General features: G+C 39.7%; 1 protein-coding gene and 1 long non-coding RNA gene across 5 annotated transcripts in view; one reads left to right on the plus strand and one right to left on the minus strand.

Moving 5' to 3' along the window:
• trhr2 (thyrotropin releasing hormone receptor 2) overlaps positions 1-12539 on the minus strand; it is a 23142-nt gene extending 10603 nt beyond the window's left edge. The window contains exons 1-6 of one of the 4 annotated variants that reach the window (XM_019878267.1): positions 12380-12539; positions 8317-8380; positions 6966-7602; positions 4249-4381; positions 3714-3865; positions 3136-3259 (exon numbers count right to left, since the gene is read on the minus strand). In XM_019878267.1, the coding sequence (XP_019733826.1) occupies positions 3136-3259; positions 3714-3865; positions 4249-4381; positions 6966-7357 (801 nt within the window). In that variant the 5' untranslated portion in view covers positions 7358-7602; positions 8317-8380; positions 12380-12539. Of the gene's footprint in view, positions 1-2188; positions 2832-3135; positions 3260-3713; positions 3866-4248; positions 4382-6965; positions 7603-8200; positions 8293-8316; positions 8381-12379 lie in introns of those variants that run through there. The other 3 variants (XM_019878269.1, XM_019878266.1, XM_019878268.1) reach the window with 3 other exon arrangements.
• Positions 5107-7254, plus strand: LOC109520785 (uncharacterized). The gene is made up of 3 exons (XR_002169235.1): positions 5107-5271; positions 6947-7024; positions 7184-7254. It is a non-coding gene; the product is annotated as an uncharacterized LOC109520785 (long non-coding RNA).
• Positions 12540-13837: the final 1298 nt, after the last annotated feature.

Here is a 13837-nt window from a genome sequence, read left to right on the forward strand (position 1 = left end):
AACGAAATAAAATGACAAAGATACAAAAATGTATCAAATAAATCTGCTCACCTGCAATTTATAATGGCGCATTGTAGTCACCTTCGTGCACGAAAGTTCGTTCAATCTCAGCTGCTCAACATTTTCAGTTATTTGCTGTTGTATAGCCTCTTCTCAAAATGCAAATGATCTGTTAACTTTATTTTCAAAGAATAGTTTGTTTTGTTATTGTTTGGTTGGTGTCTTATATGAAACTGCGACATTGCGCAATTTATTGGACAGACTTGTTTAAGATCACACAGCGTAATTTGGGTGGCATTTTCTTTCGTATTTTTAAATCATCTTTTTATTTTTGACAATCTGTAAATGTAGTTTCCTGCTCTTAATTGTGAATGCATACTTGATGGTTTTAAATGCTCCTGAAATTAAGTGCTGCTTGACGAGCCTATACAGTATTGTGTTCATAATATGTGACGTCACTGAAGGCCTAAGGTTGAAATGCACGGCCCGCCACTGCTCACCACATTACTTTGAATATGACAAAAGATGAAACAAAGTCAAAATACAGTATATGAGCAAGATAAGTATTGTCGAGTTAATAGTGAGGAAGTAGTTTTCTTCATGGCTTTTATCTGAGTTCTTGGAAGCAGTGGTGTGCAAAGGACAGCGGATGCCTGTGACACGCACCTAATTCTTAGACCCCTGAAGTTTTTTAGATGGTTAGGGTGGGGAGGTGGACACCCGGAGGACTCCTGCCCCGTCATCCCCCACCCTTTGCACGCCCCTGTCTGGCAGTGCAAAAAGCATTTTGGCGCACATTCGAAAGAAACTTGTATACGTAGAAAGGAATGCACCTTTTTTTCTCGTTCCAAATGTTTCCACTGGGAACGGCAAAAAAACTTTACTACACCTTGATGCCATTAGCATGTTTGTTTGAGATGACATAACACACAGTATCTATTTATCCACCAGTGGTTTACTAAAGCAATTATTCGACAAATACTCAAGCTATACTTACAAAACCTGTGACTAATCTGTCCTAGTGTTGTTCGAGAGCCTTATTACTGTTTGCAAAATTATGAGCAAAGTTGAACTGAGCAGAATACTGCTCTCACAAAATACTATTATCACTATGTTGTATGACAGGAACAATGAGTGAATGCCTTGAAATGGCAAGAATGCTTGCCAGCACCTGCAGAAAAACAATGATTCAGCTGTTTCCATGATGTGAGAAATGTAGCCATTGTTGTGCTAAATATAGTCAGAAGACAGTAAACCCATCAATTATTGTTTCCACGAAAAACAATGTGTGATCAAGCACGTTTATTGAGTTAAGAAAATGGACTCACACGTGAGCGGGCCTACAACGCACACATGCTCTGCAGCAGTAATATTATGTAAACAGCCATCCAACCACAAGCGGAACCTCTTATCCTCACAAGGGTCGCAGGCTTGCTGGAGCCTTACAATGATTGTACGTAACACGTTTTTCATATTTTGAGTAGTCACAATTTCTGGTGGCATCCAAAAGTGTGTTCAACTTATTTCTTAGGGTGATTAAAAACATAGGCAGGGTATTCGATATAGTGGTGCCTGAAAATAAAAATTCAATTTGTTCTGTGTGCGGGCTCATAACTATTTTATTTATGATGAATGATGCATAATGAATACTTAGGCCTTACAGTAAAGACCTAATTAAATAGAATGGTCAGAATCAAACAGGTTTGGCCACATTTTTTGTTCATTTCCATGGAAGTTTTGCTGATCCTTGTGGTGCTACATTGGGGCAATATTATTCAGTCAATCAATATTATTAATGTACCTCAGCCGCAGCTTTGTATTTTAACTGCAGTAGCAGTGTTGCGCCACTAAGATTAAGATTAAGATATCCTTTATTTGTCCCACACTGGGGAAATTTACAGTCTACAGCAGCAAAATTTGGGGGTAGAAAGAAGAAAAAAAACAGTGTTTGCGTGCACAAATATAAATGTTTCACTATGGAAGCACTGTAGCAACAGCGCAGCAGTGCACAGAAAAGACCTGAAGCAACTACCGAAGAAGAAAACATCAAATTGTGTTTTTTCTACGCCAGTCAGCGCTGTCGGCGTCCTGATTTTCCCTGGCCAATGACAAAAACGGGTAAATATTGCCTGTTTTTTTTTGGGGGGTTTTTTGCGTCCTAGCATGTCGTGTTTATTAAAATGATTTTTAGCCCCTTTTTTAAAAAGTGACCTGGTGAGGAGGAAAGTTGAGTCCAGGTGAAGCAGAGCAGTGAAATTAATGCAACGGGCAGTTAACATGTAATAATTCATGGTGGTGACAACATATGGAAATTTGGTCTGAAACACTAGCGAGGGTCAGAATGCAGGACAGGACGAGTCGGTCAGGCGAGGCTGCATAAATCCGTTTCCAATGAGCAGCATAACCACGCAAAGCCAATATGTACGTCATTGAAACATTCTGTTTTGGTCCTCTTTCCATAACGTCTCAAAAACACACGAGCCAGTGGTTTTGACAAGCAGTGGCTGAATTCATTTACCCAGCTCAGACATACCGAGGTAGGCATGCACTGTTATTTATGCCAAAAGCACAGTGCTTAGGACACCAAAGATTAGGAGAAAAATGAATAATAAATACTGACATGCACCCTTTAGGTAAAAGACCTTTATCAGTACTTCTGTTTTTCATCTTTGTCTTTTTTTTTTCCACATTCATTTTTATCCACTTTGACTCAAGTGTAGAATGTCAGTACTTTTGCAACCTCTGATTTTCACCCACAAATGACAATATCAGTTGCATTTGACGCTGCAATTTTACTTGTTGACGGTTTGCAGATTGGAGGCAAGTGAAGCCTGTGGAAATGAAACCATTGCTTACCGCTGAGACAAGACGAGAACTTTGTTTTCTGTTCTCTCGTGTGCTCTTGTGAGTGTTCAATTCACTTTACCAAACCTAAAGAACTCAAGTTGTCATAAGGACAAAAAAAAAAGATGTATGTAGTTTCAACCTTATAATGTTAGCGACCCCCACAAAGCCAGATTGTAACTGGGAACTAGGGTACAAGAAAAAGTTCATGAATAAAAAGAAGTCTTACGACAAATGCGAAAGAAGAAGTTGTTGATGGGTAAAGTGTAAATGTGCACATGACTTACAGACCTGTTTCCTGGAGGACAGTGCACTCTTCGGGTGGCGTGGTCGACTTCTCTTCCCCGTTTCTGTGACCTGTCGACAGGTTTGGCGCAAAGTGGTAGCACTGGTTTCGGGTTGGTTTGGCAGAGGTCTGGTGGGACATATGAACACCAACTCCAAACTGACCCAATGCAGCATTTCCACGACTGTTCCACTGTTTGTTGATTTGAATTAAATTGAACTCACAAGACAGTATTGAATTTGCCAACAGTAATGTCCACAACTATTATGTTCTATGGCTTAGGAACATGGGGCATGATTTTAACGTGATGCTATCAGACATCAAAAGCATTTTAAAAACAGACTATTTATACAACATTTATGTACCAGTAATTATGAGAAAAGGAAGCACATCTTTTGCAATCATAAACATCATTGAAAGATGGAGAAACAGTGATTGTTGCAAAAAACAGTGTTGTGCAAATACTTAAAGAGGACCTGTTGAAGAAGATTTACTTGAATGATATGAACTATTGATATAAATGAATGATATGTCTACAATAACAGTAGTTTACCGATATTGTCAATAATGAAACAGTAATTACCCGAGGTAGAGAATCCGTGCTATCAGTCCGTAGAGCACGATAGCGAGAAGTAATGGGACGACATAGAAAATAGCAAAGTCGATGAGGTAGATGGGCAGGTAGAGCTCCCGCTTCACCTTGTACCCACACTGAACATGTCCATCCAGGCTCACCTGATCACACATTTGTTGGAGAAATAGAGTGGAGTGAACATTGGAACGCTCATTCACATTTTACATCAGCACACTGATAATGCTCTCAAAATGCCGTTTGACATCCACTTATTGTTGAGCAAGCTGGTGTACAAAAGAGGATCGCTTTAACATTTTACGCCCACGAAAGGTTACCACTATTGATTGGAGGACTACTAAGTATGTTCAATGGGGAACACGTTTTGAAAACATAATGTAAGCTGAGCGCTCGATTATTTTGTAGTGTTTCAAACACAAACACTTGTCCTTTCTGCATTTCATATTCCATTTTGTTTTAAAGGTTGCTAATGCTTGCTTGTCAATATATTGGCAACTTGTGTTGTAAAAGGCATTATTACTGTTACCTGTATATCCACAAGGAAAAACCATAATATGCAGTAAATACAGGTGGCGATCCAAACCCCTGCAATTATCTTCTTGGCCCTGGACACTGTGCACACAGTCTGAGCCTTCATTGGATGGCAGATTGCGATGTACCTGCATACGTGACCAAATAGGTAAGGCACGCCATATTAATACACAATATTAAATCTTCTACCTTAAAAGAATCAAACATTGCCTTTGGAAAAATGCAGCCTCTTAAGTACAGCATTGTAGAAACCAACTTTTAGGTTTGTTAAGGTATTTTATTACTCTCTGTTAGTTGGATTTGAAAGAAACAAAGAATGTAGAATGTTGTTGGAGGTATTTCCTGCTCACTGTGTTTACGATCACCTTTAGTGCACCTCGACCCCCATCACTTCGAGGCCCCCCCTCCATAGGACATGTTTAACATCAAAAGAGGAACTGTTATCTCAAGTATCTGTGTTCCTGCCATCACACCAAATGGTGGGTAGTGGTGGTCTGGTCTCACCTCACCGTTCCCAACTTCTTCCAGCCACACCGGGTCAGATGACATGTTACTTTCTTTGTTTCTGGGATTTGCATGAGAGGCGTACCTCCCCGCCTCTCATTACCATATTGTCTCTATATAATCTCATGAATGTGTTTCTTCTACGCTTCCTGATTGAAATCTGGACCCCTCAGGAGCCCAAATCGATTTGTAAACTGCAGAAATTAAATTAAAACCCTTCGAAGGAACTGTTCATCACCTCCAGCCTTTATTTGGATTACCAACATTCTCCTCGTCCGAAATTCAACGAACACGCGGGGAAGAGGGGGCCGCTCTTCCCCCAACAGGTTATAGTTGGCCTTGCTATAAATGTAATGTTACTCTATCCATCCACCCATCCATCCATTTGATTTACATTGTATCCTTATTATGGTCACAGCTGACCTGGAGCCTATCCCGACTGACCTTTGGCAAGACAAGAAGTACAACCTCGGTTGGGCACCCATCAATCTCAGAGCACGTCATGAATCTAATTGTCCATCTGCCACTGCTGTATTTTTGCATTTTGATTCTCGTCAGTCTCCCGGGTGAGTGTGTATGGGCGGGTGACTCCTGCCCACATCTGCGGACTATGATAATCAACTCGGTTGTATGAGGTGAAGTAATTTGCGCAAACATATATTAAATATCTGCAAATGGCAGGATTGGGAGGATAATGGAGCGAGAAAAGGAAGGAGCTGAAAGGTGAAGTAACACTAAAAGGCAAAAATTGAGTGAAAAAGACCTTGAGTCAGGATAGTCGACCTGAGCACAAGAATGAGAATGAAAGTTATACATAAGAAAATTGATGAGAAAAGAATAAAAGTGCTGATAAAAATTCAATAAGTACCAAGTAGATGAATGAGGAATCTTTCCCAAAGCACTTTAAATACTTTGCAGGTAGAATAGCGCTATTCAACTAAAATCTCATGAACATCCAGTCTCCACACAGGAAGGCTCAAACCGAAAGTCAAAACCAAATGTGCTACTCTTCAACCGTGCTGCTGTAATGTTACTCATTTCAAATCATTCATATCACCGACGTTTCCTTTCAACGTGGAACATCAAAGCCTGTAACACTGTTAGTGATGCTCTTATCAGAATCGGAATCATTTTTATTGGCCAAGTTATGTGAGGGATATTTGTCTCCGGTAGTTGGAGCCACTCTAGGACGACAGCAAGAAGTCGGCCATTACCTTCCCAAGGAGGACATACGCCCCCTAAATGTATGATGGACCAGAGATTTAGAACAAACACATAAGTAGAGAGAGTCATTAAACAATGTAAGGTGTCCAGTAGTGCGGTAATACTGAAAGCTGAGTACTGAGGCGATCATCTACAGCGCCATCTTGGTCATTCATTGTTCATTTATCATTCACTATCGGACAGTAAGAAAGGATTGGGCTCAACCAGTGAAACGAAATGAAAAGAAAATGCGATTGATGACTGTGCTATTTTATTTGATGAAATAGTTGCAGACGCCTAAGACTATGGTGGTTGATGGGCAAACGTGCTGCAAATGGCCGAACACTGCAAACACAGGATAGATGCAAACAAAAAAAAACAAACATAAATGGAGAAGAAAAAAATATAAATGTAAGAAAAAAATGCTAAAAGCAGCGTTTTTCTTTTTTTTTGCATTTGTTTATAGTTTGTCATGTTTCATTCCACTATGTTGCTGTGATTGCAGCATTTCTTTCTTGCGTTTACATTTATTTATTTTATTTTTGCATTGATGTTTTTTGTTTGCATTATACCTGCGTTTGCAGCATTTGGCCGTGTGCAGCATTTCTTGCGGCATTTTTGTTTGGCAGTTGTATAAATGTAAGAAAAAAATGCTAAAAGCAGCGTTTTTCTTTTTTTTTGCATTTGTTTATAGTTTGTCATGTTTCATTCCACTATGTTGCTGTGATTGCAGCATTTCTTTCTTGCGTTTACATTTATTTATTTTATTTTTGCATTGATGTTTTTTGTTTGCATTATACCTGCGTTTGCAGCATTTGGCCGTGTGCAGCATTTCTTGCGGCATTTTTGTTTGGCAGTTGTTTTGTGTGGTTTTTAGTTTCCATATGTGTGTTTGTCTTTTTTTTTCTACATTTTTTTTTCTTTATAGCATTCCTGTATAAAATGTCAGAAAGTTAAAATCAGTTTTTGATGTGCTTCATCAAAAGGTGAATTGGTCATGCTCACCTTTCCACAGTGAAGGCTGTGATGGAGCAGGATGACACATTGATGCCCAAGTACTGCAGGTAGGTGATTCCCAAGCAGCCGGCGTGCCCAAACACCCAGGTTCCCGTGAGACTGTCTGAGATGTTCGGAAGTCCAGCCGCTACTAGTACAGTTAGATCAGCTATGGCCAAGCTCACCAGGTAACAATTAGTTGGTGTCCTCATGTGACGGGTGGTCAGGACAACAAGGACCACCATGATATTTCCCACAATGCCAACACTACACACCAACAGGACCAAGAAGACAGACACCGTCTTATACTCCAGGGACTGGGAAATGGCAAGGCTGGGACTCAGGGAAATATTAGTTGGGGTGTCAAGTTTGTCAACTCTGGAGCTCACATTGTCAGTCATATCTGCTTGAAAAGCAGAGATGTTTTTTTTTCTCCAAGTGTGAGTTAATAAAGTCTAGAATCACTTAATTAAAAGAAATTGACATGGGACATGCTCCTTCCCTTGTATTGAGAGCTGATTCTCATTTCATGCGATTTGATTTAAAACGAATGGAACACTATTTTGTTCTAAGAAACTTGCTAGTGGCTTTTGTCTGTATTTGATGTAGTCATCAGGTCTTCATTTCGAACCCCATAATCAGTCACCTAGAAAAATGGAAACATAAGAAAGAGAAGAAAGGGATCAATGTGTATCAATTAATTATCTTTCCTAGCATGTTTGGAGGTAGCACGTCACCAGGGGGAATTATTTGGTGAATGGATTTAATTCCCACAGTGAGTGTTGGTTGAGTAAACTGATCATTCAAAGGAAAAACACAGTGGTAGTAAAGCAATACAGTAGCACAAAGTTCAAACGCTTGAATCGAGGGTTGTATTCAAACTGCCTACGCTTGATATGTCATTCACTTGAAGGACTTGTGATTGAAGTAAATTATGATTGTTGACTTTGAGGTCAGTTTAATTTACATTAACCTTGGCATCATTTTTAGGTTGTCTTCATCCTGATCAAAATGTAGTGACCGTGTACAACATTGTGAAAGGGAAGGAGGCGTACGTTACTCTCCTGGCTCATCTCCCCGACAAAGCACAAGCACATATTGGACTTTCTCTCCTGGGGGGGCGCCTCTAATAAATTGAGGTGGACATGAAATAAGAAAGTAATTTCGTTACACTATTCTGCCGTTCATCAAAATGCATCAACCTCATATCTGAGCACACGCAACAAAATAAGTGGCCTGCTTACATCTCCTTGAAATGATGTTCCTATACATTCTATTTGCATTCTCATGAAAATTGCATCTGATGCATTTTCTTCGATAGTTATCCATACTTCCATTATCTCAAGGGCGAAGCATTTACCAGCAGACTCGGAGCGAGTGAAGGACAGGATGAATCCTGGACTGATCACCCATCAGTCGCAGGGCTGACAAATAGACAGAAAAAACATTTATCATAGAGTGAGTTCCACGCACTTGAAGGTCATCGGGCGGAAAACCTGTAACAAAGATATGTGAGTAATCAGGCGAGTTGTCTGTGGCAACCGCTGACTAAAAGGGACTAAGCCAAAAAGTCTAACAACAACCGGAGTCCACAATCAAATGTCACGCAAATTCTGTTTTATTGGCTAATCAACCCTGCTTTCACTCTACTCTTATTTGAATGTTGACAAAAACGTGTTGAAAGTTAAATCAAGATTGACACTCTGTTTTGGGAATATGATTTATCCAAGGATTTTAGTGTAACTAACAATTGAGAAGCCGTTCAGCAGATTGTACGATCAGGGAGAGACTTTCAACAAATACTGTACACCACAAAACAGACAAATAAAATGGGTTGCACCAAGGTTAAATGTAATCAAAGATTATCTCTAAATGAGTAAAATCAAGCTTAAAATGAGTTAATGTGGTTTTAAAATTAAGCAGAGCTCGGTGGCACCATGAAAATTAATCTCAGTTCAGTAAAACTCAGTTTAATTGAATTTAGTTCAACTTTGTAACCCCTTTGTCAACAGGTGCTTTTCAAAAAAATATGGATGTATTTAATTTGATTTACATTTATTTTTATTTGATTTATTTTGATTACAGCCCGTATCTCACTGATCGGCAGTGATTTGGTTTGCAAGCGTGTGCACACGTGTTCTTTCATCACGGTTCATTCAAGCTTGCAAAGACGTTTGCCAGACACTCACAAACAGTTTTTCTTGCTACCATCAAATTATAAGCGCCATGATGGGTGAGCGGTGTTTGCTCCTTGCGCACACATACACACGGACCTTTGTTGCTCGGTGAGATATGGTCTTACATTGTTGCGACCTAGCAAAAACGTTAGCCTAACATTAATTGCTAACTTGATCGGCTACATTTTAATGCCTCGGCAGAGAACCATAAACTTTTCCTCCCTTGACAACAACTTGCTGACCAAATTACCGGAGATAGAATAGAAGACAAGAAAACAGACAACAGCATGGTGAGAAATAAAATGGTCGACAATCATAACAGATCGACCAGAGTGAAAGAGAAAAGAGACGTCACTCAATTAAAGCTTGCTTTAAAGACTTAAAAACCAAAGCCGCAGTTGTAGCATCAGTGGGACGGCCGCATTTCCGTCACTGCCATGGATGACAGCTGATTCAGTCTTCCATTTCAGCTCCAAAACTGTCTACCAAACTGGTATCCCACCAAAAATTCCTCTTCACCATAAATTCAAAAGGACTGAGACTTTCTATTAAATGTCTTCAAGAAACTTTGTTATTTTTCTTCTATACACCTAAAAAAATGCAGCCATTGTGAAAGTTAAACCATCCCAACTGTCAGTTTAAAAATAATTCTCGGTCACAGTTTAAATTGGAGTTCAAAGTTCTGGTGCAACAGAATTTAAATTAAACTTGATTTAAGAGTACAAATTAAACTAGGGTTTAAGGAGATGTTTGCGTTGAAAAGTTGGTGTTGACAACCCGTCATGCGGCAAAACCTAGTCATGACGGGATGCAGCAGTAACGTGTCAAAAAATATTCATCGATGGAGGGGGTAGAGAGTTGGGACGTGACGGCCAGGAATGGCCCGTAAACACACGGCCGGTCGGGAAAATTTCCCCGAAACTCCCAATGGCCACCCCGCCCCGAGTGAGTAGTCATAGAAATAACCCCAATTTTGCAACTATGAATGGGACATGTGTCATTCTGATTCTTACTGTATAGTACTTATGTAAAAATTGACAAGTGAAGTTGTATTTCGAGGCAAAGTAAAAAAAATTATCATAATAACGCAGGATCATACGCAATGAAGACTTGAAATCAGCACTACGCCCAGGCATGACTCCACAACGTTTTCTCTCCTGTGGCTAAAGGAGGGATTGACTGATACGTAGGAGGGCTAAGAAAACAATTTACAAATATATTTTAGAGTATTAAATAAAATGCTAGAGGGCCTTAACTGGGGCCATCCCTGACTACAGCTTCTTCTTTGTCATGTCCTTGTTTATGATGATACTCGTGTAGCCTGTACTGTACACTCCTTGTGTGTTCTACATACTTGACCAATAAAGATGATTCTGATTCTTATATGCAGTGTAGTTGACATGGAGGCTCTACATTGGTAGGTGTCGATGTGACTGTAAATCAGGGGTTTCAAACTCAATCTACCCGGGGGCCGCTGGAGCTAGGGTCTGGGTGAGGCTGGGCCGCATCAGGTTTTCCCCCAAAAATGAATTTATTAAAAACAAAATGAAAAAAAAAACTATATTTTATACATATGCATTTTTCTAAATTTTTCCATGCTTTTGCTATACCCTACACTTTTTCAGTGATTCCGGTTTTCCACAAGAAAAGCTCTGATAAAACATTCCACTGTTCTCAAACATATTAATTTGTATTTTTCTACACAAAATAAGATGAAAAATATAAATAAATAAACAAATCAAAGAGCGTAATTTCCGCTGGTGGCAGATCAGCTCAGTGTCCCGCGCCTGCATATGACGTCGAACACGGCACAGCTCGTGATTAGATGAAGGTCAGAATCCATGGAAACACAAAGTGCTTGTGGTGGCCATTTAATACTAAATGAAATACATTAAAAAATTAATAAAGTTTGAAAAGTTCGGCTGGTAGGTAACATGGAGCTAACGCTAACACAGACACGTATACCTAAAACTTCACTTGTGGGTATGAAATACTGTAGTACTAGCTTGTGTTAGCGTCCTAGCATCATTTTCTCCGTTCCTGTGCAAGTGTCACGTCAGGTCTGGCGCTTCGGAGCACCCGGCTCAGGTGACAGTCACACTGGTGTGTTGTTCAACTGTTTAAATGTATATTCAGCAACACTAGAGAAGGCAGCAGTGGCGGGTTGTTTACATCCGTGGTTTACACGTGTTTTTGAAGTTTGTGCGGCGCACCGTGGGCATGGTCACGTTACCGCTATAGTCCGGGTACTTCGAAGCTGTCGGCCTTTCAATGAGACAGACCTAACGATTTAGCATGGAGGTAGTGCTAACGCATACAGCATCAACATCAAACTTGCCCGGGCTGCACGAACATGAAACTTTCTGATCAAGGCAGGGACCTCAAACTAGCATCCTGTGGGTCACATTTGGCCCGCGGGCCGCAAGTTTAAAATCCTGCTGTAAATGGTTGTCTGTCTCTCCAACTTAATTGGCGCACAAAGAGATTTGAACTTGACACAATCAGAAATCGTTAGGGAGATCTACAGTGCATATGACAAGCCTGCAAGTCTTGTCGAAATGTGTAACTGACATAACAAAGCACTTTGAGAAACTCCAAAAAGATCAACTCCATATTTGCATATATTTTCTCCATAAACAAGCGTAATGATCAGGTGCCCAATTTCTTTGTCCATTTAGTAGATGTATAAATCTTAAATTAAAAAATAAAGTACATAGGAAATACGAAGGGTAATTGGCATACAACACTTTAATATATGTCTTCCTATATGTTGAAACTCTGCCAAACAGTAAACAGTTATAAGTATGACACAAAATATTGATGAAGGAGATATGTCTTGGGCTCCAAAATCCTGCACATGAATGCAACATGCAAAGCAGAAGGGGCGGAAGATTGGTAGGGGCAAAAAAAAAAAAAAAAAGCAGTCTATCATGAGTGTCAAGCCGTCCAAACTTACCCGCTCGTGACAAAGCGAACGTTATGCAGACAGGATAAATGTTCAAAGGGTGCGTAATTAGGTTAAGGTACCGGTATTGAGGTATAAAATATTTCACATCACAATGTGGCTGTAATAATTCTCATTTTCTGCCTTAATTGCTTCAATTGATTTACTCGTTTTGTGTGTCAAAACCTTGTTGAATGCAAAACACTGGAATGAATGCATCAGTGTGACATATTCCACACGTGTTGATCCCAAACTTAATTGCTTTAAAAATCTAATTGTAGAAAAGAATAAAAGTTACTTACTTTATGTCTCTCTGCAATACGTTATCTTTATCCTGAATCCATGTAAGGAGTTCATCTTTCGTTACATAATCAATACTATTACTTGTTCCCCACGTGTCTGGTTGCACCGATTTCAAAACGACACTGTCGGTGGTCGACCTGCTGGAAGGCTCCTTCGCAAGATAAGTCACCAGTCACCACTCCGTACAATTTGGGAAGCAGTGTGTGTGACTTCAAAATAAAAGCATTATACCTTCACAATAAGTATATTACTTTGTGGTTTGCACGATTCAGGCTCCACTATTCTCAATTGACGTTATCATTAATTGATGAATCACATCTGTCCACATTTTTATTTTCAAGATAAGAGTACAAATAAGAATGATTGAATTCAGTGATTGACACGATATTAAATTGATTCAAATGAACGTATTGATGTTAAGATTGACTAGGGATGGGTATCAATAAGATTTTATCAATACAGTACAACTACTCTTAGTGACACTGTTTATCGATCGGGTGCCTTAACGGTATTCTTACTGGTACTGTTTTTTGCTTTCAAAAACACCAAAACAAAAATGTTTGAACTTTACAAATGTATTTGTCCATCCAGCTCTCCATTTTCCAGCCCGCTTAACCTCAGAAGGGATGCAGGCGTGCTAGAGCCTATCCCAGCTCTCTTCGGGCAATAGGCGGGGTACATCAAGCCAATCGCAGATGTATTTGTCTTGCGAATAAAACGGCATCATTGTAAAATAAACAAAAAAAAAAAGAATTTGAACAAAAAGAAATGATTTGAACAAATCACCTATTAAACATTATATCAACAATGATTTTGCGAAAATGAAAACTAGTGCAAGAGCAACAAGAAATGCAGTTGGGACACAAAAAGTACTCAGAAATAACATCAAAGAGGTAGAAAGGGCAAAATAACATTCATGAAGCCTAAATAATTGAGAATTATTAATTTGAGTAACTTCTCTAAAACTGCAAACCCAACTGTTAGGTCAAAGAGCTTATTGAAAATATTGATTGCAAATTTCCCCAGTGAAGTGTGGGACAACTAAAGGATATCTTAAAGACTGGATTAGCTGCCTGGTGAGTGAATGGTTACCACATTCCAAAAGATGAATGGAACACTCAAAATTCTCTCCAGATGTGACTGCGAGTGCAAATGGTTGTTTGGCTATGTGTGCCCTGCGATTGGCTGGCAACCAGTTCAGGGTGTCCCCTGCTGACTGCCCGAAGACATCCGGCCGGGATAGGCTCCAGCAAGCCCGCGACCCTCATGAGGATCAACAGATTAGAAAATGGATGGGTGGATAGATGGATATATTTGGCATCGATGAAAACAAGACTCGGTGTACAAACAAAGACAGATGCTGTATGTTTAAAGCATTGATATCATCGCCGTCATTTATACCACAGAATGCAATGAGGAAATTCTTCTACCGCTGTTGTGATTGCCAAAGCCCTTCT

The sequence above is a fragment of the Hippocampus comes genome, unplaced genomic scaffold, assembly GCF_001891065.2.
Source record: "Hippocampus comes isolate QL1 unplaced genomic scaffold, H_comes_QL1_v1.1 scaffold37, whole genome shotgun sequence".
NCBI lineage: Eukaryota > Metazoa > Chordata > Actinopteri > Syngnathiformes > Syngnathidae > Hippocampus > Hippocampus comes.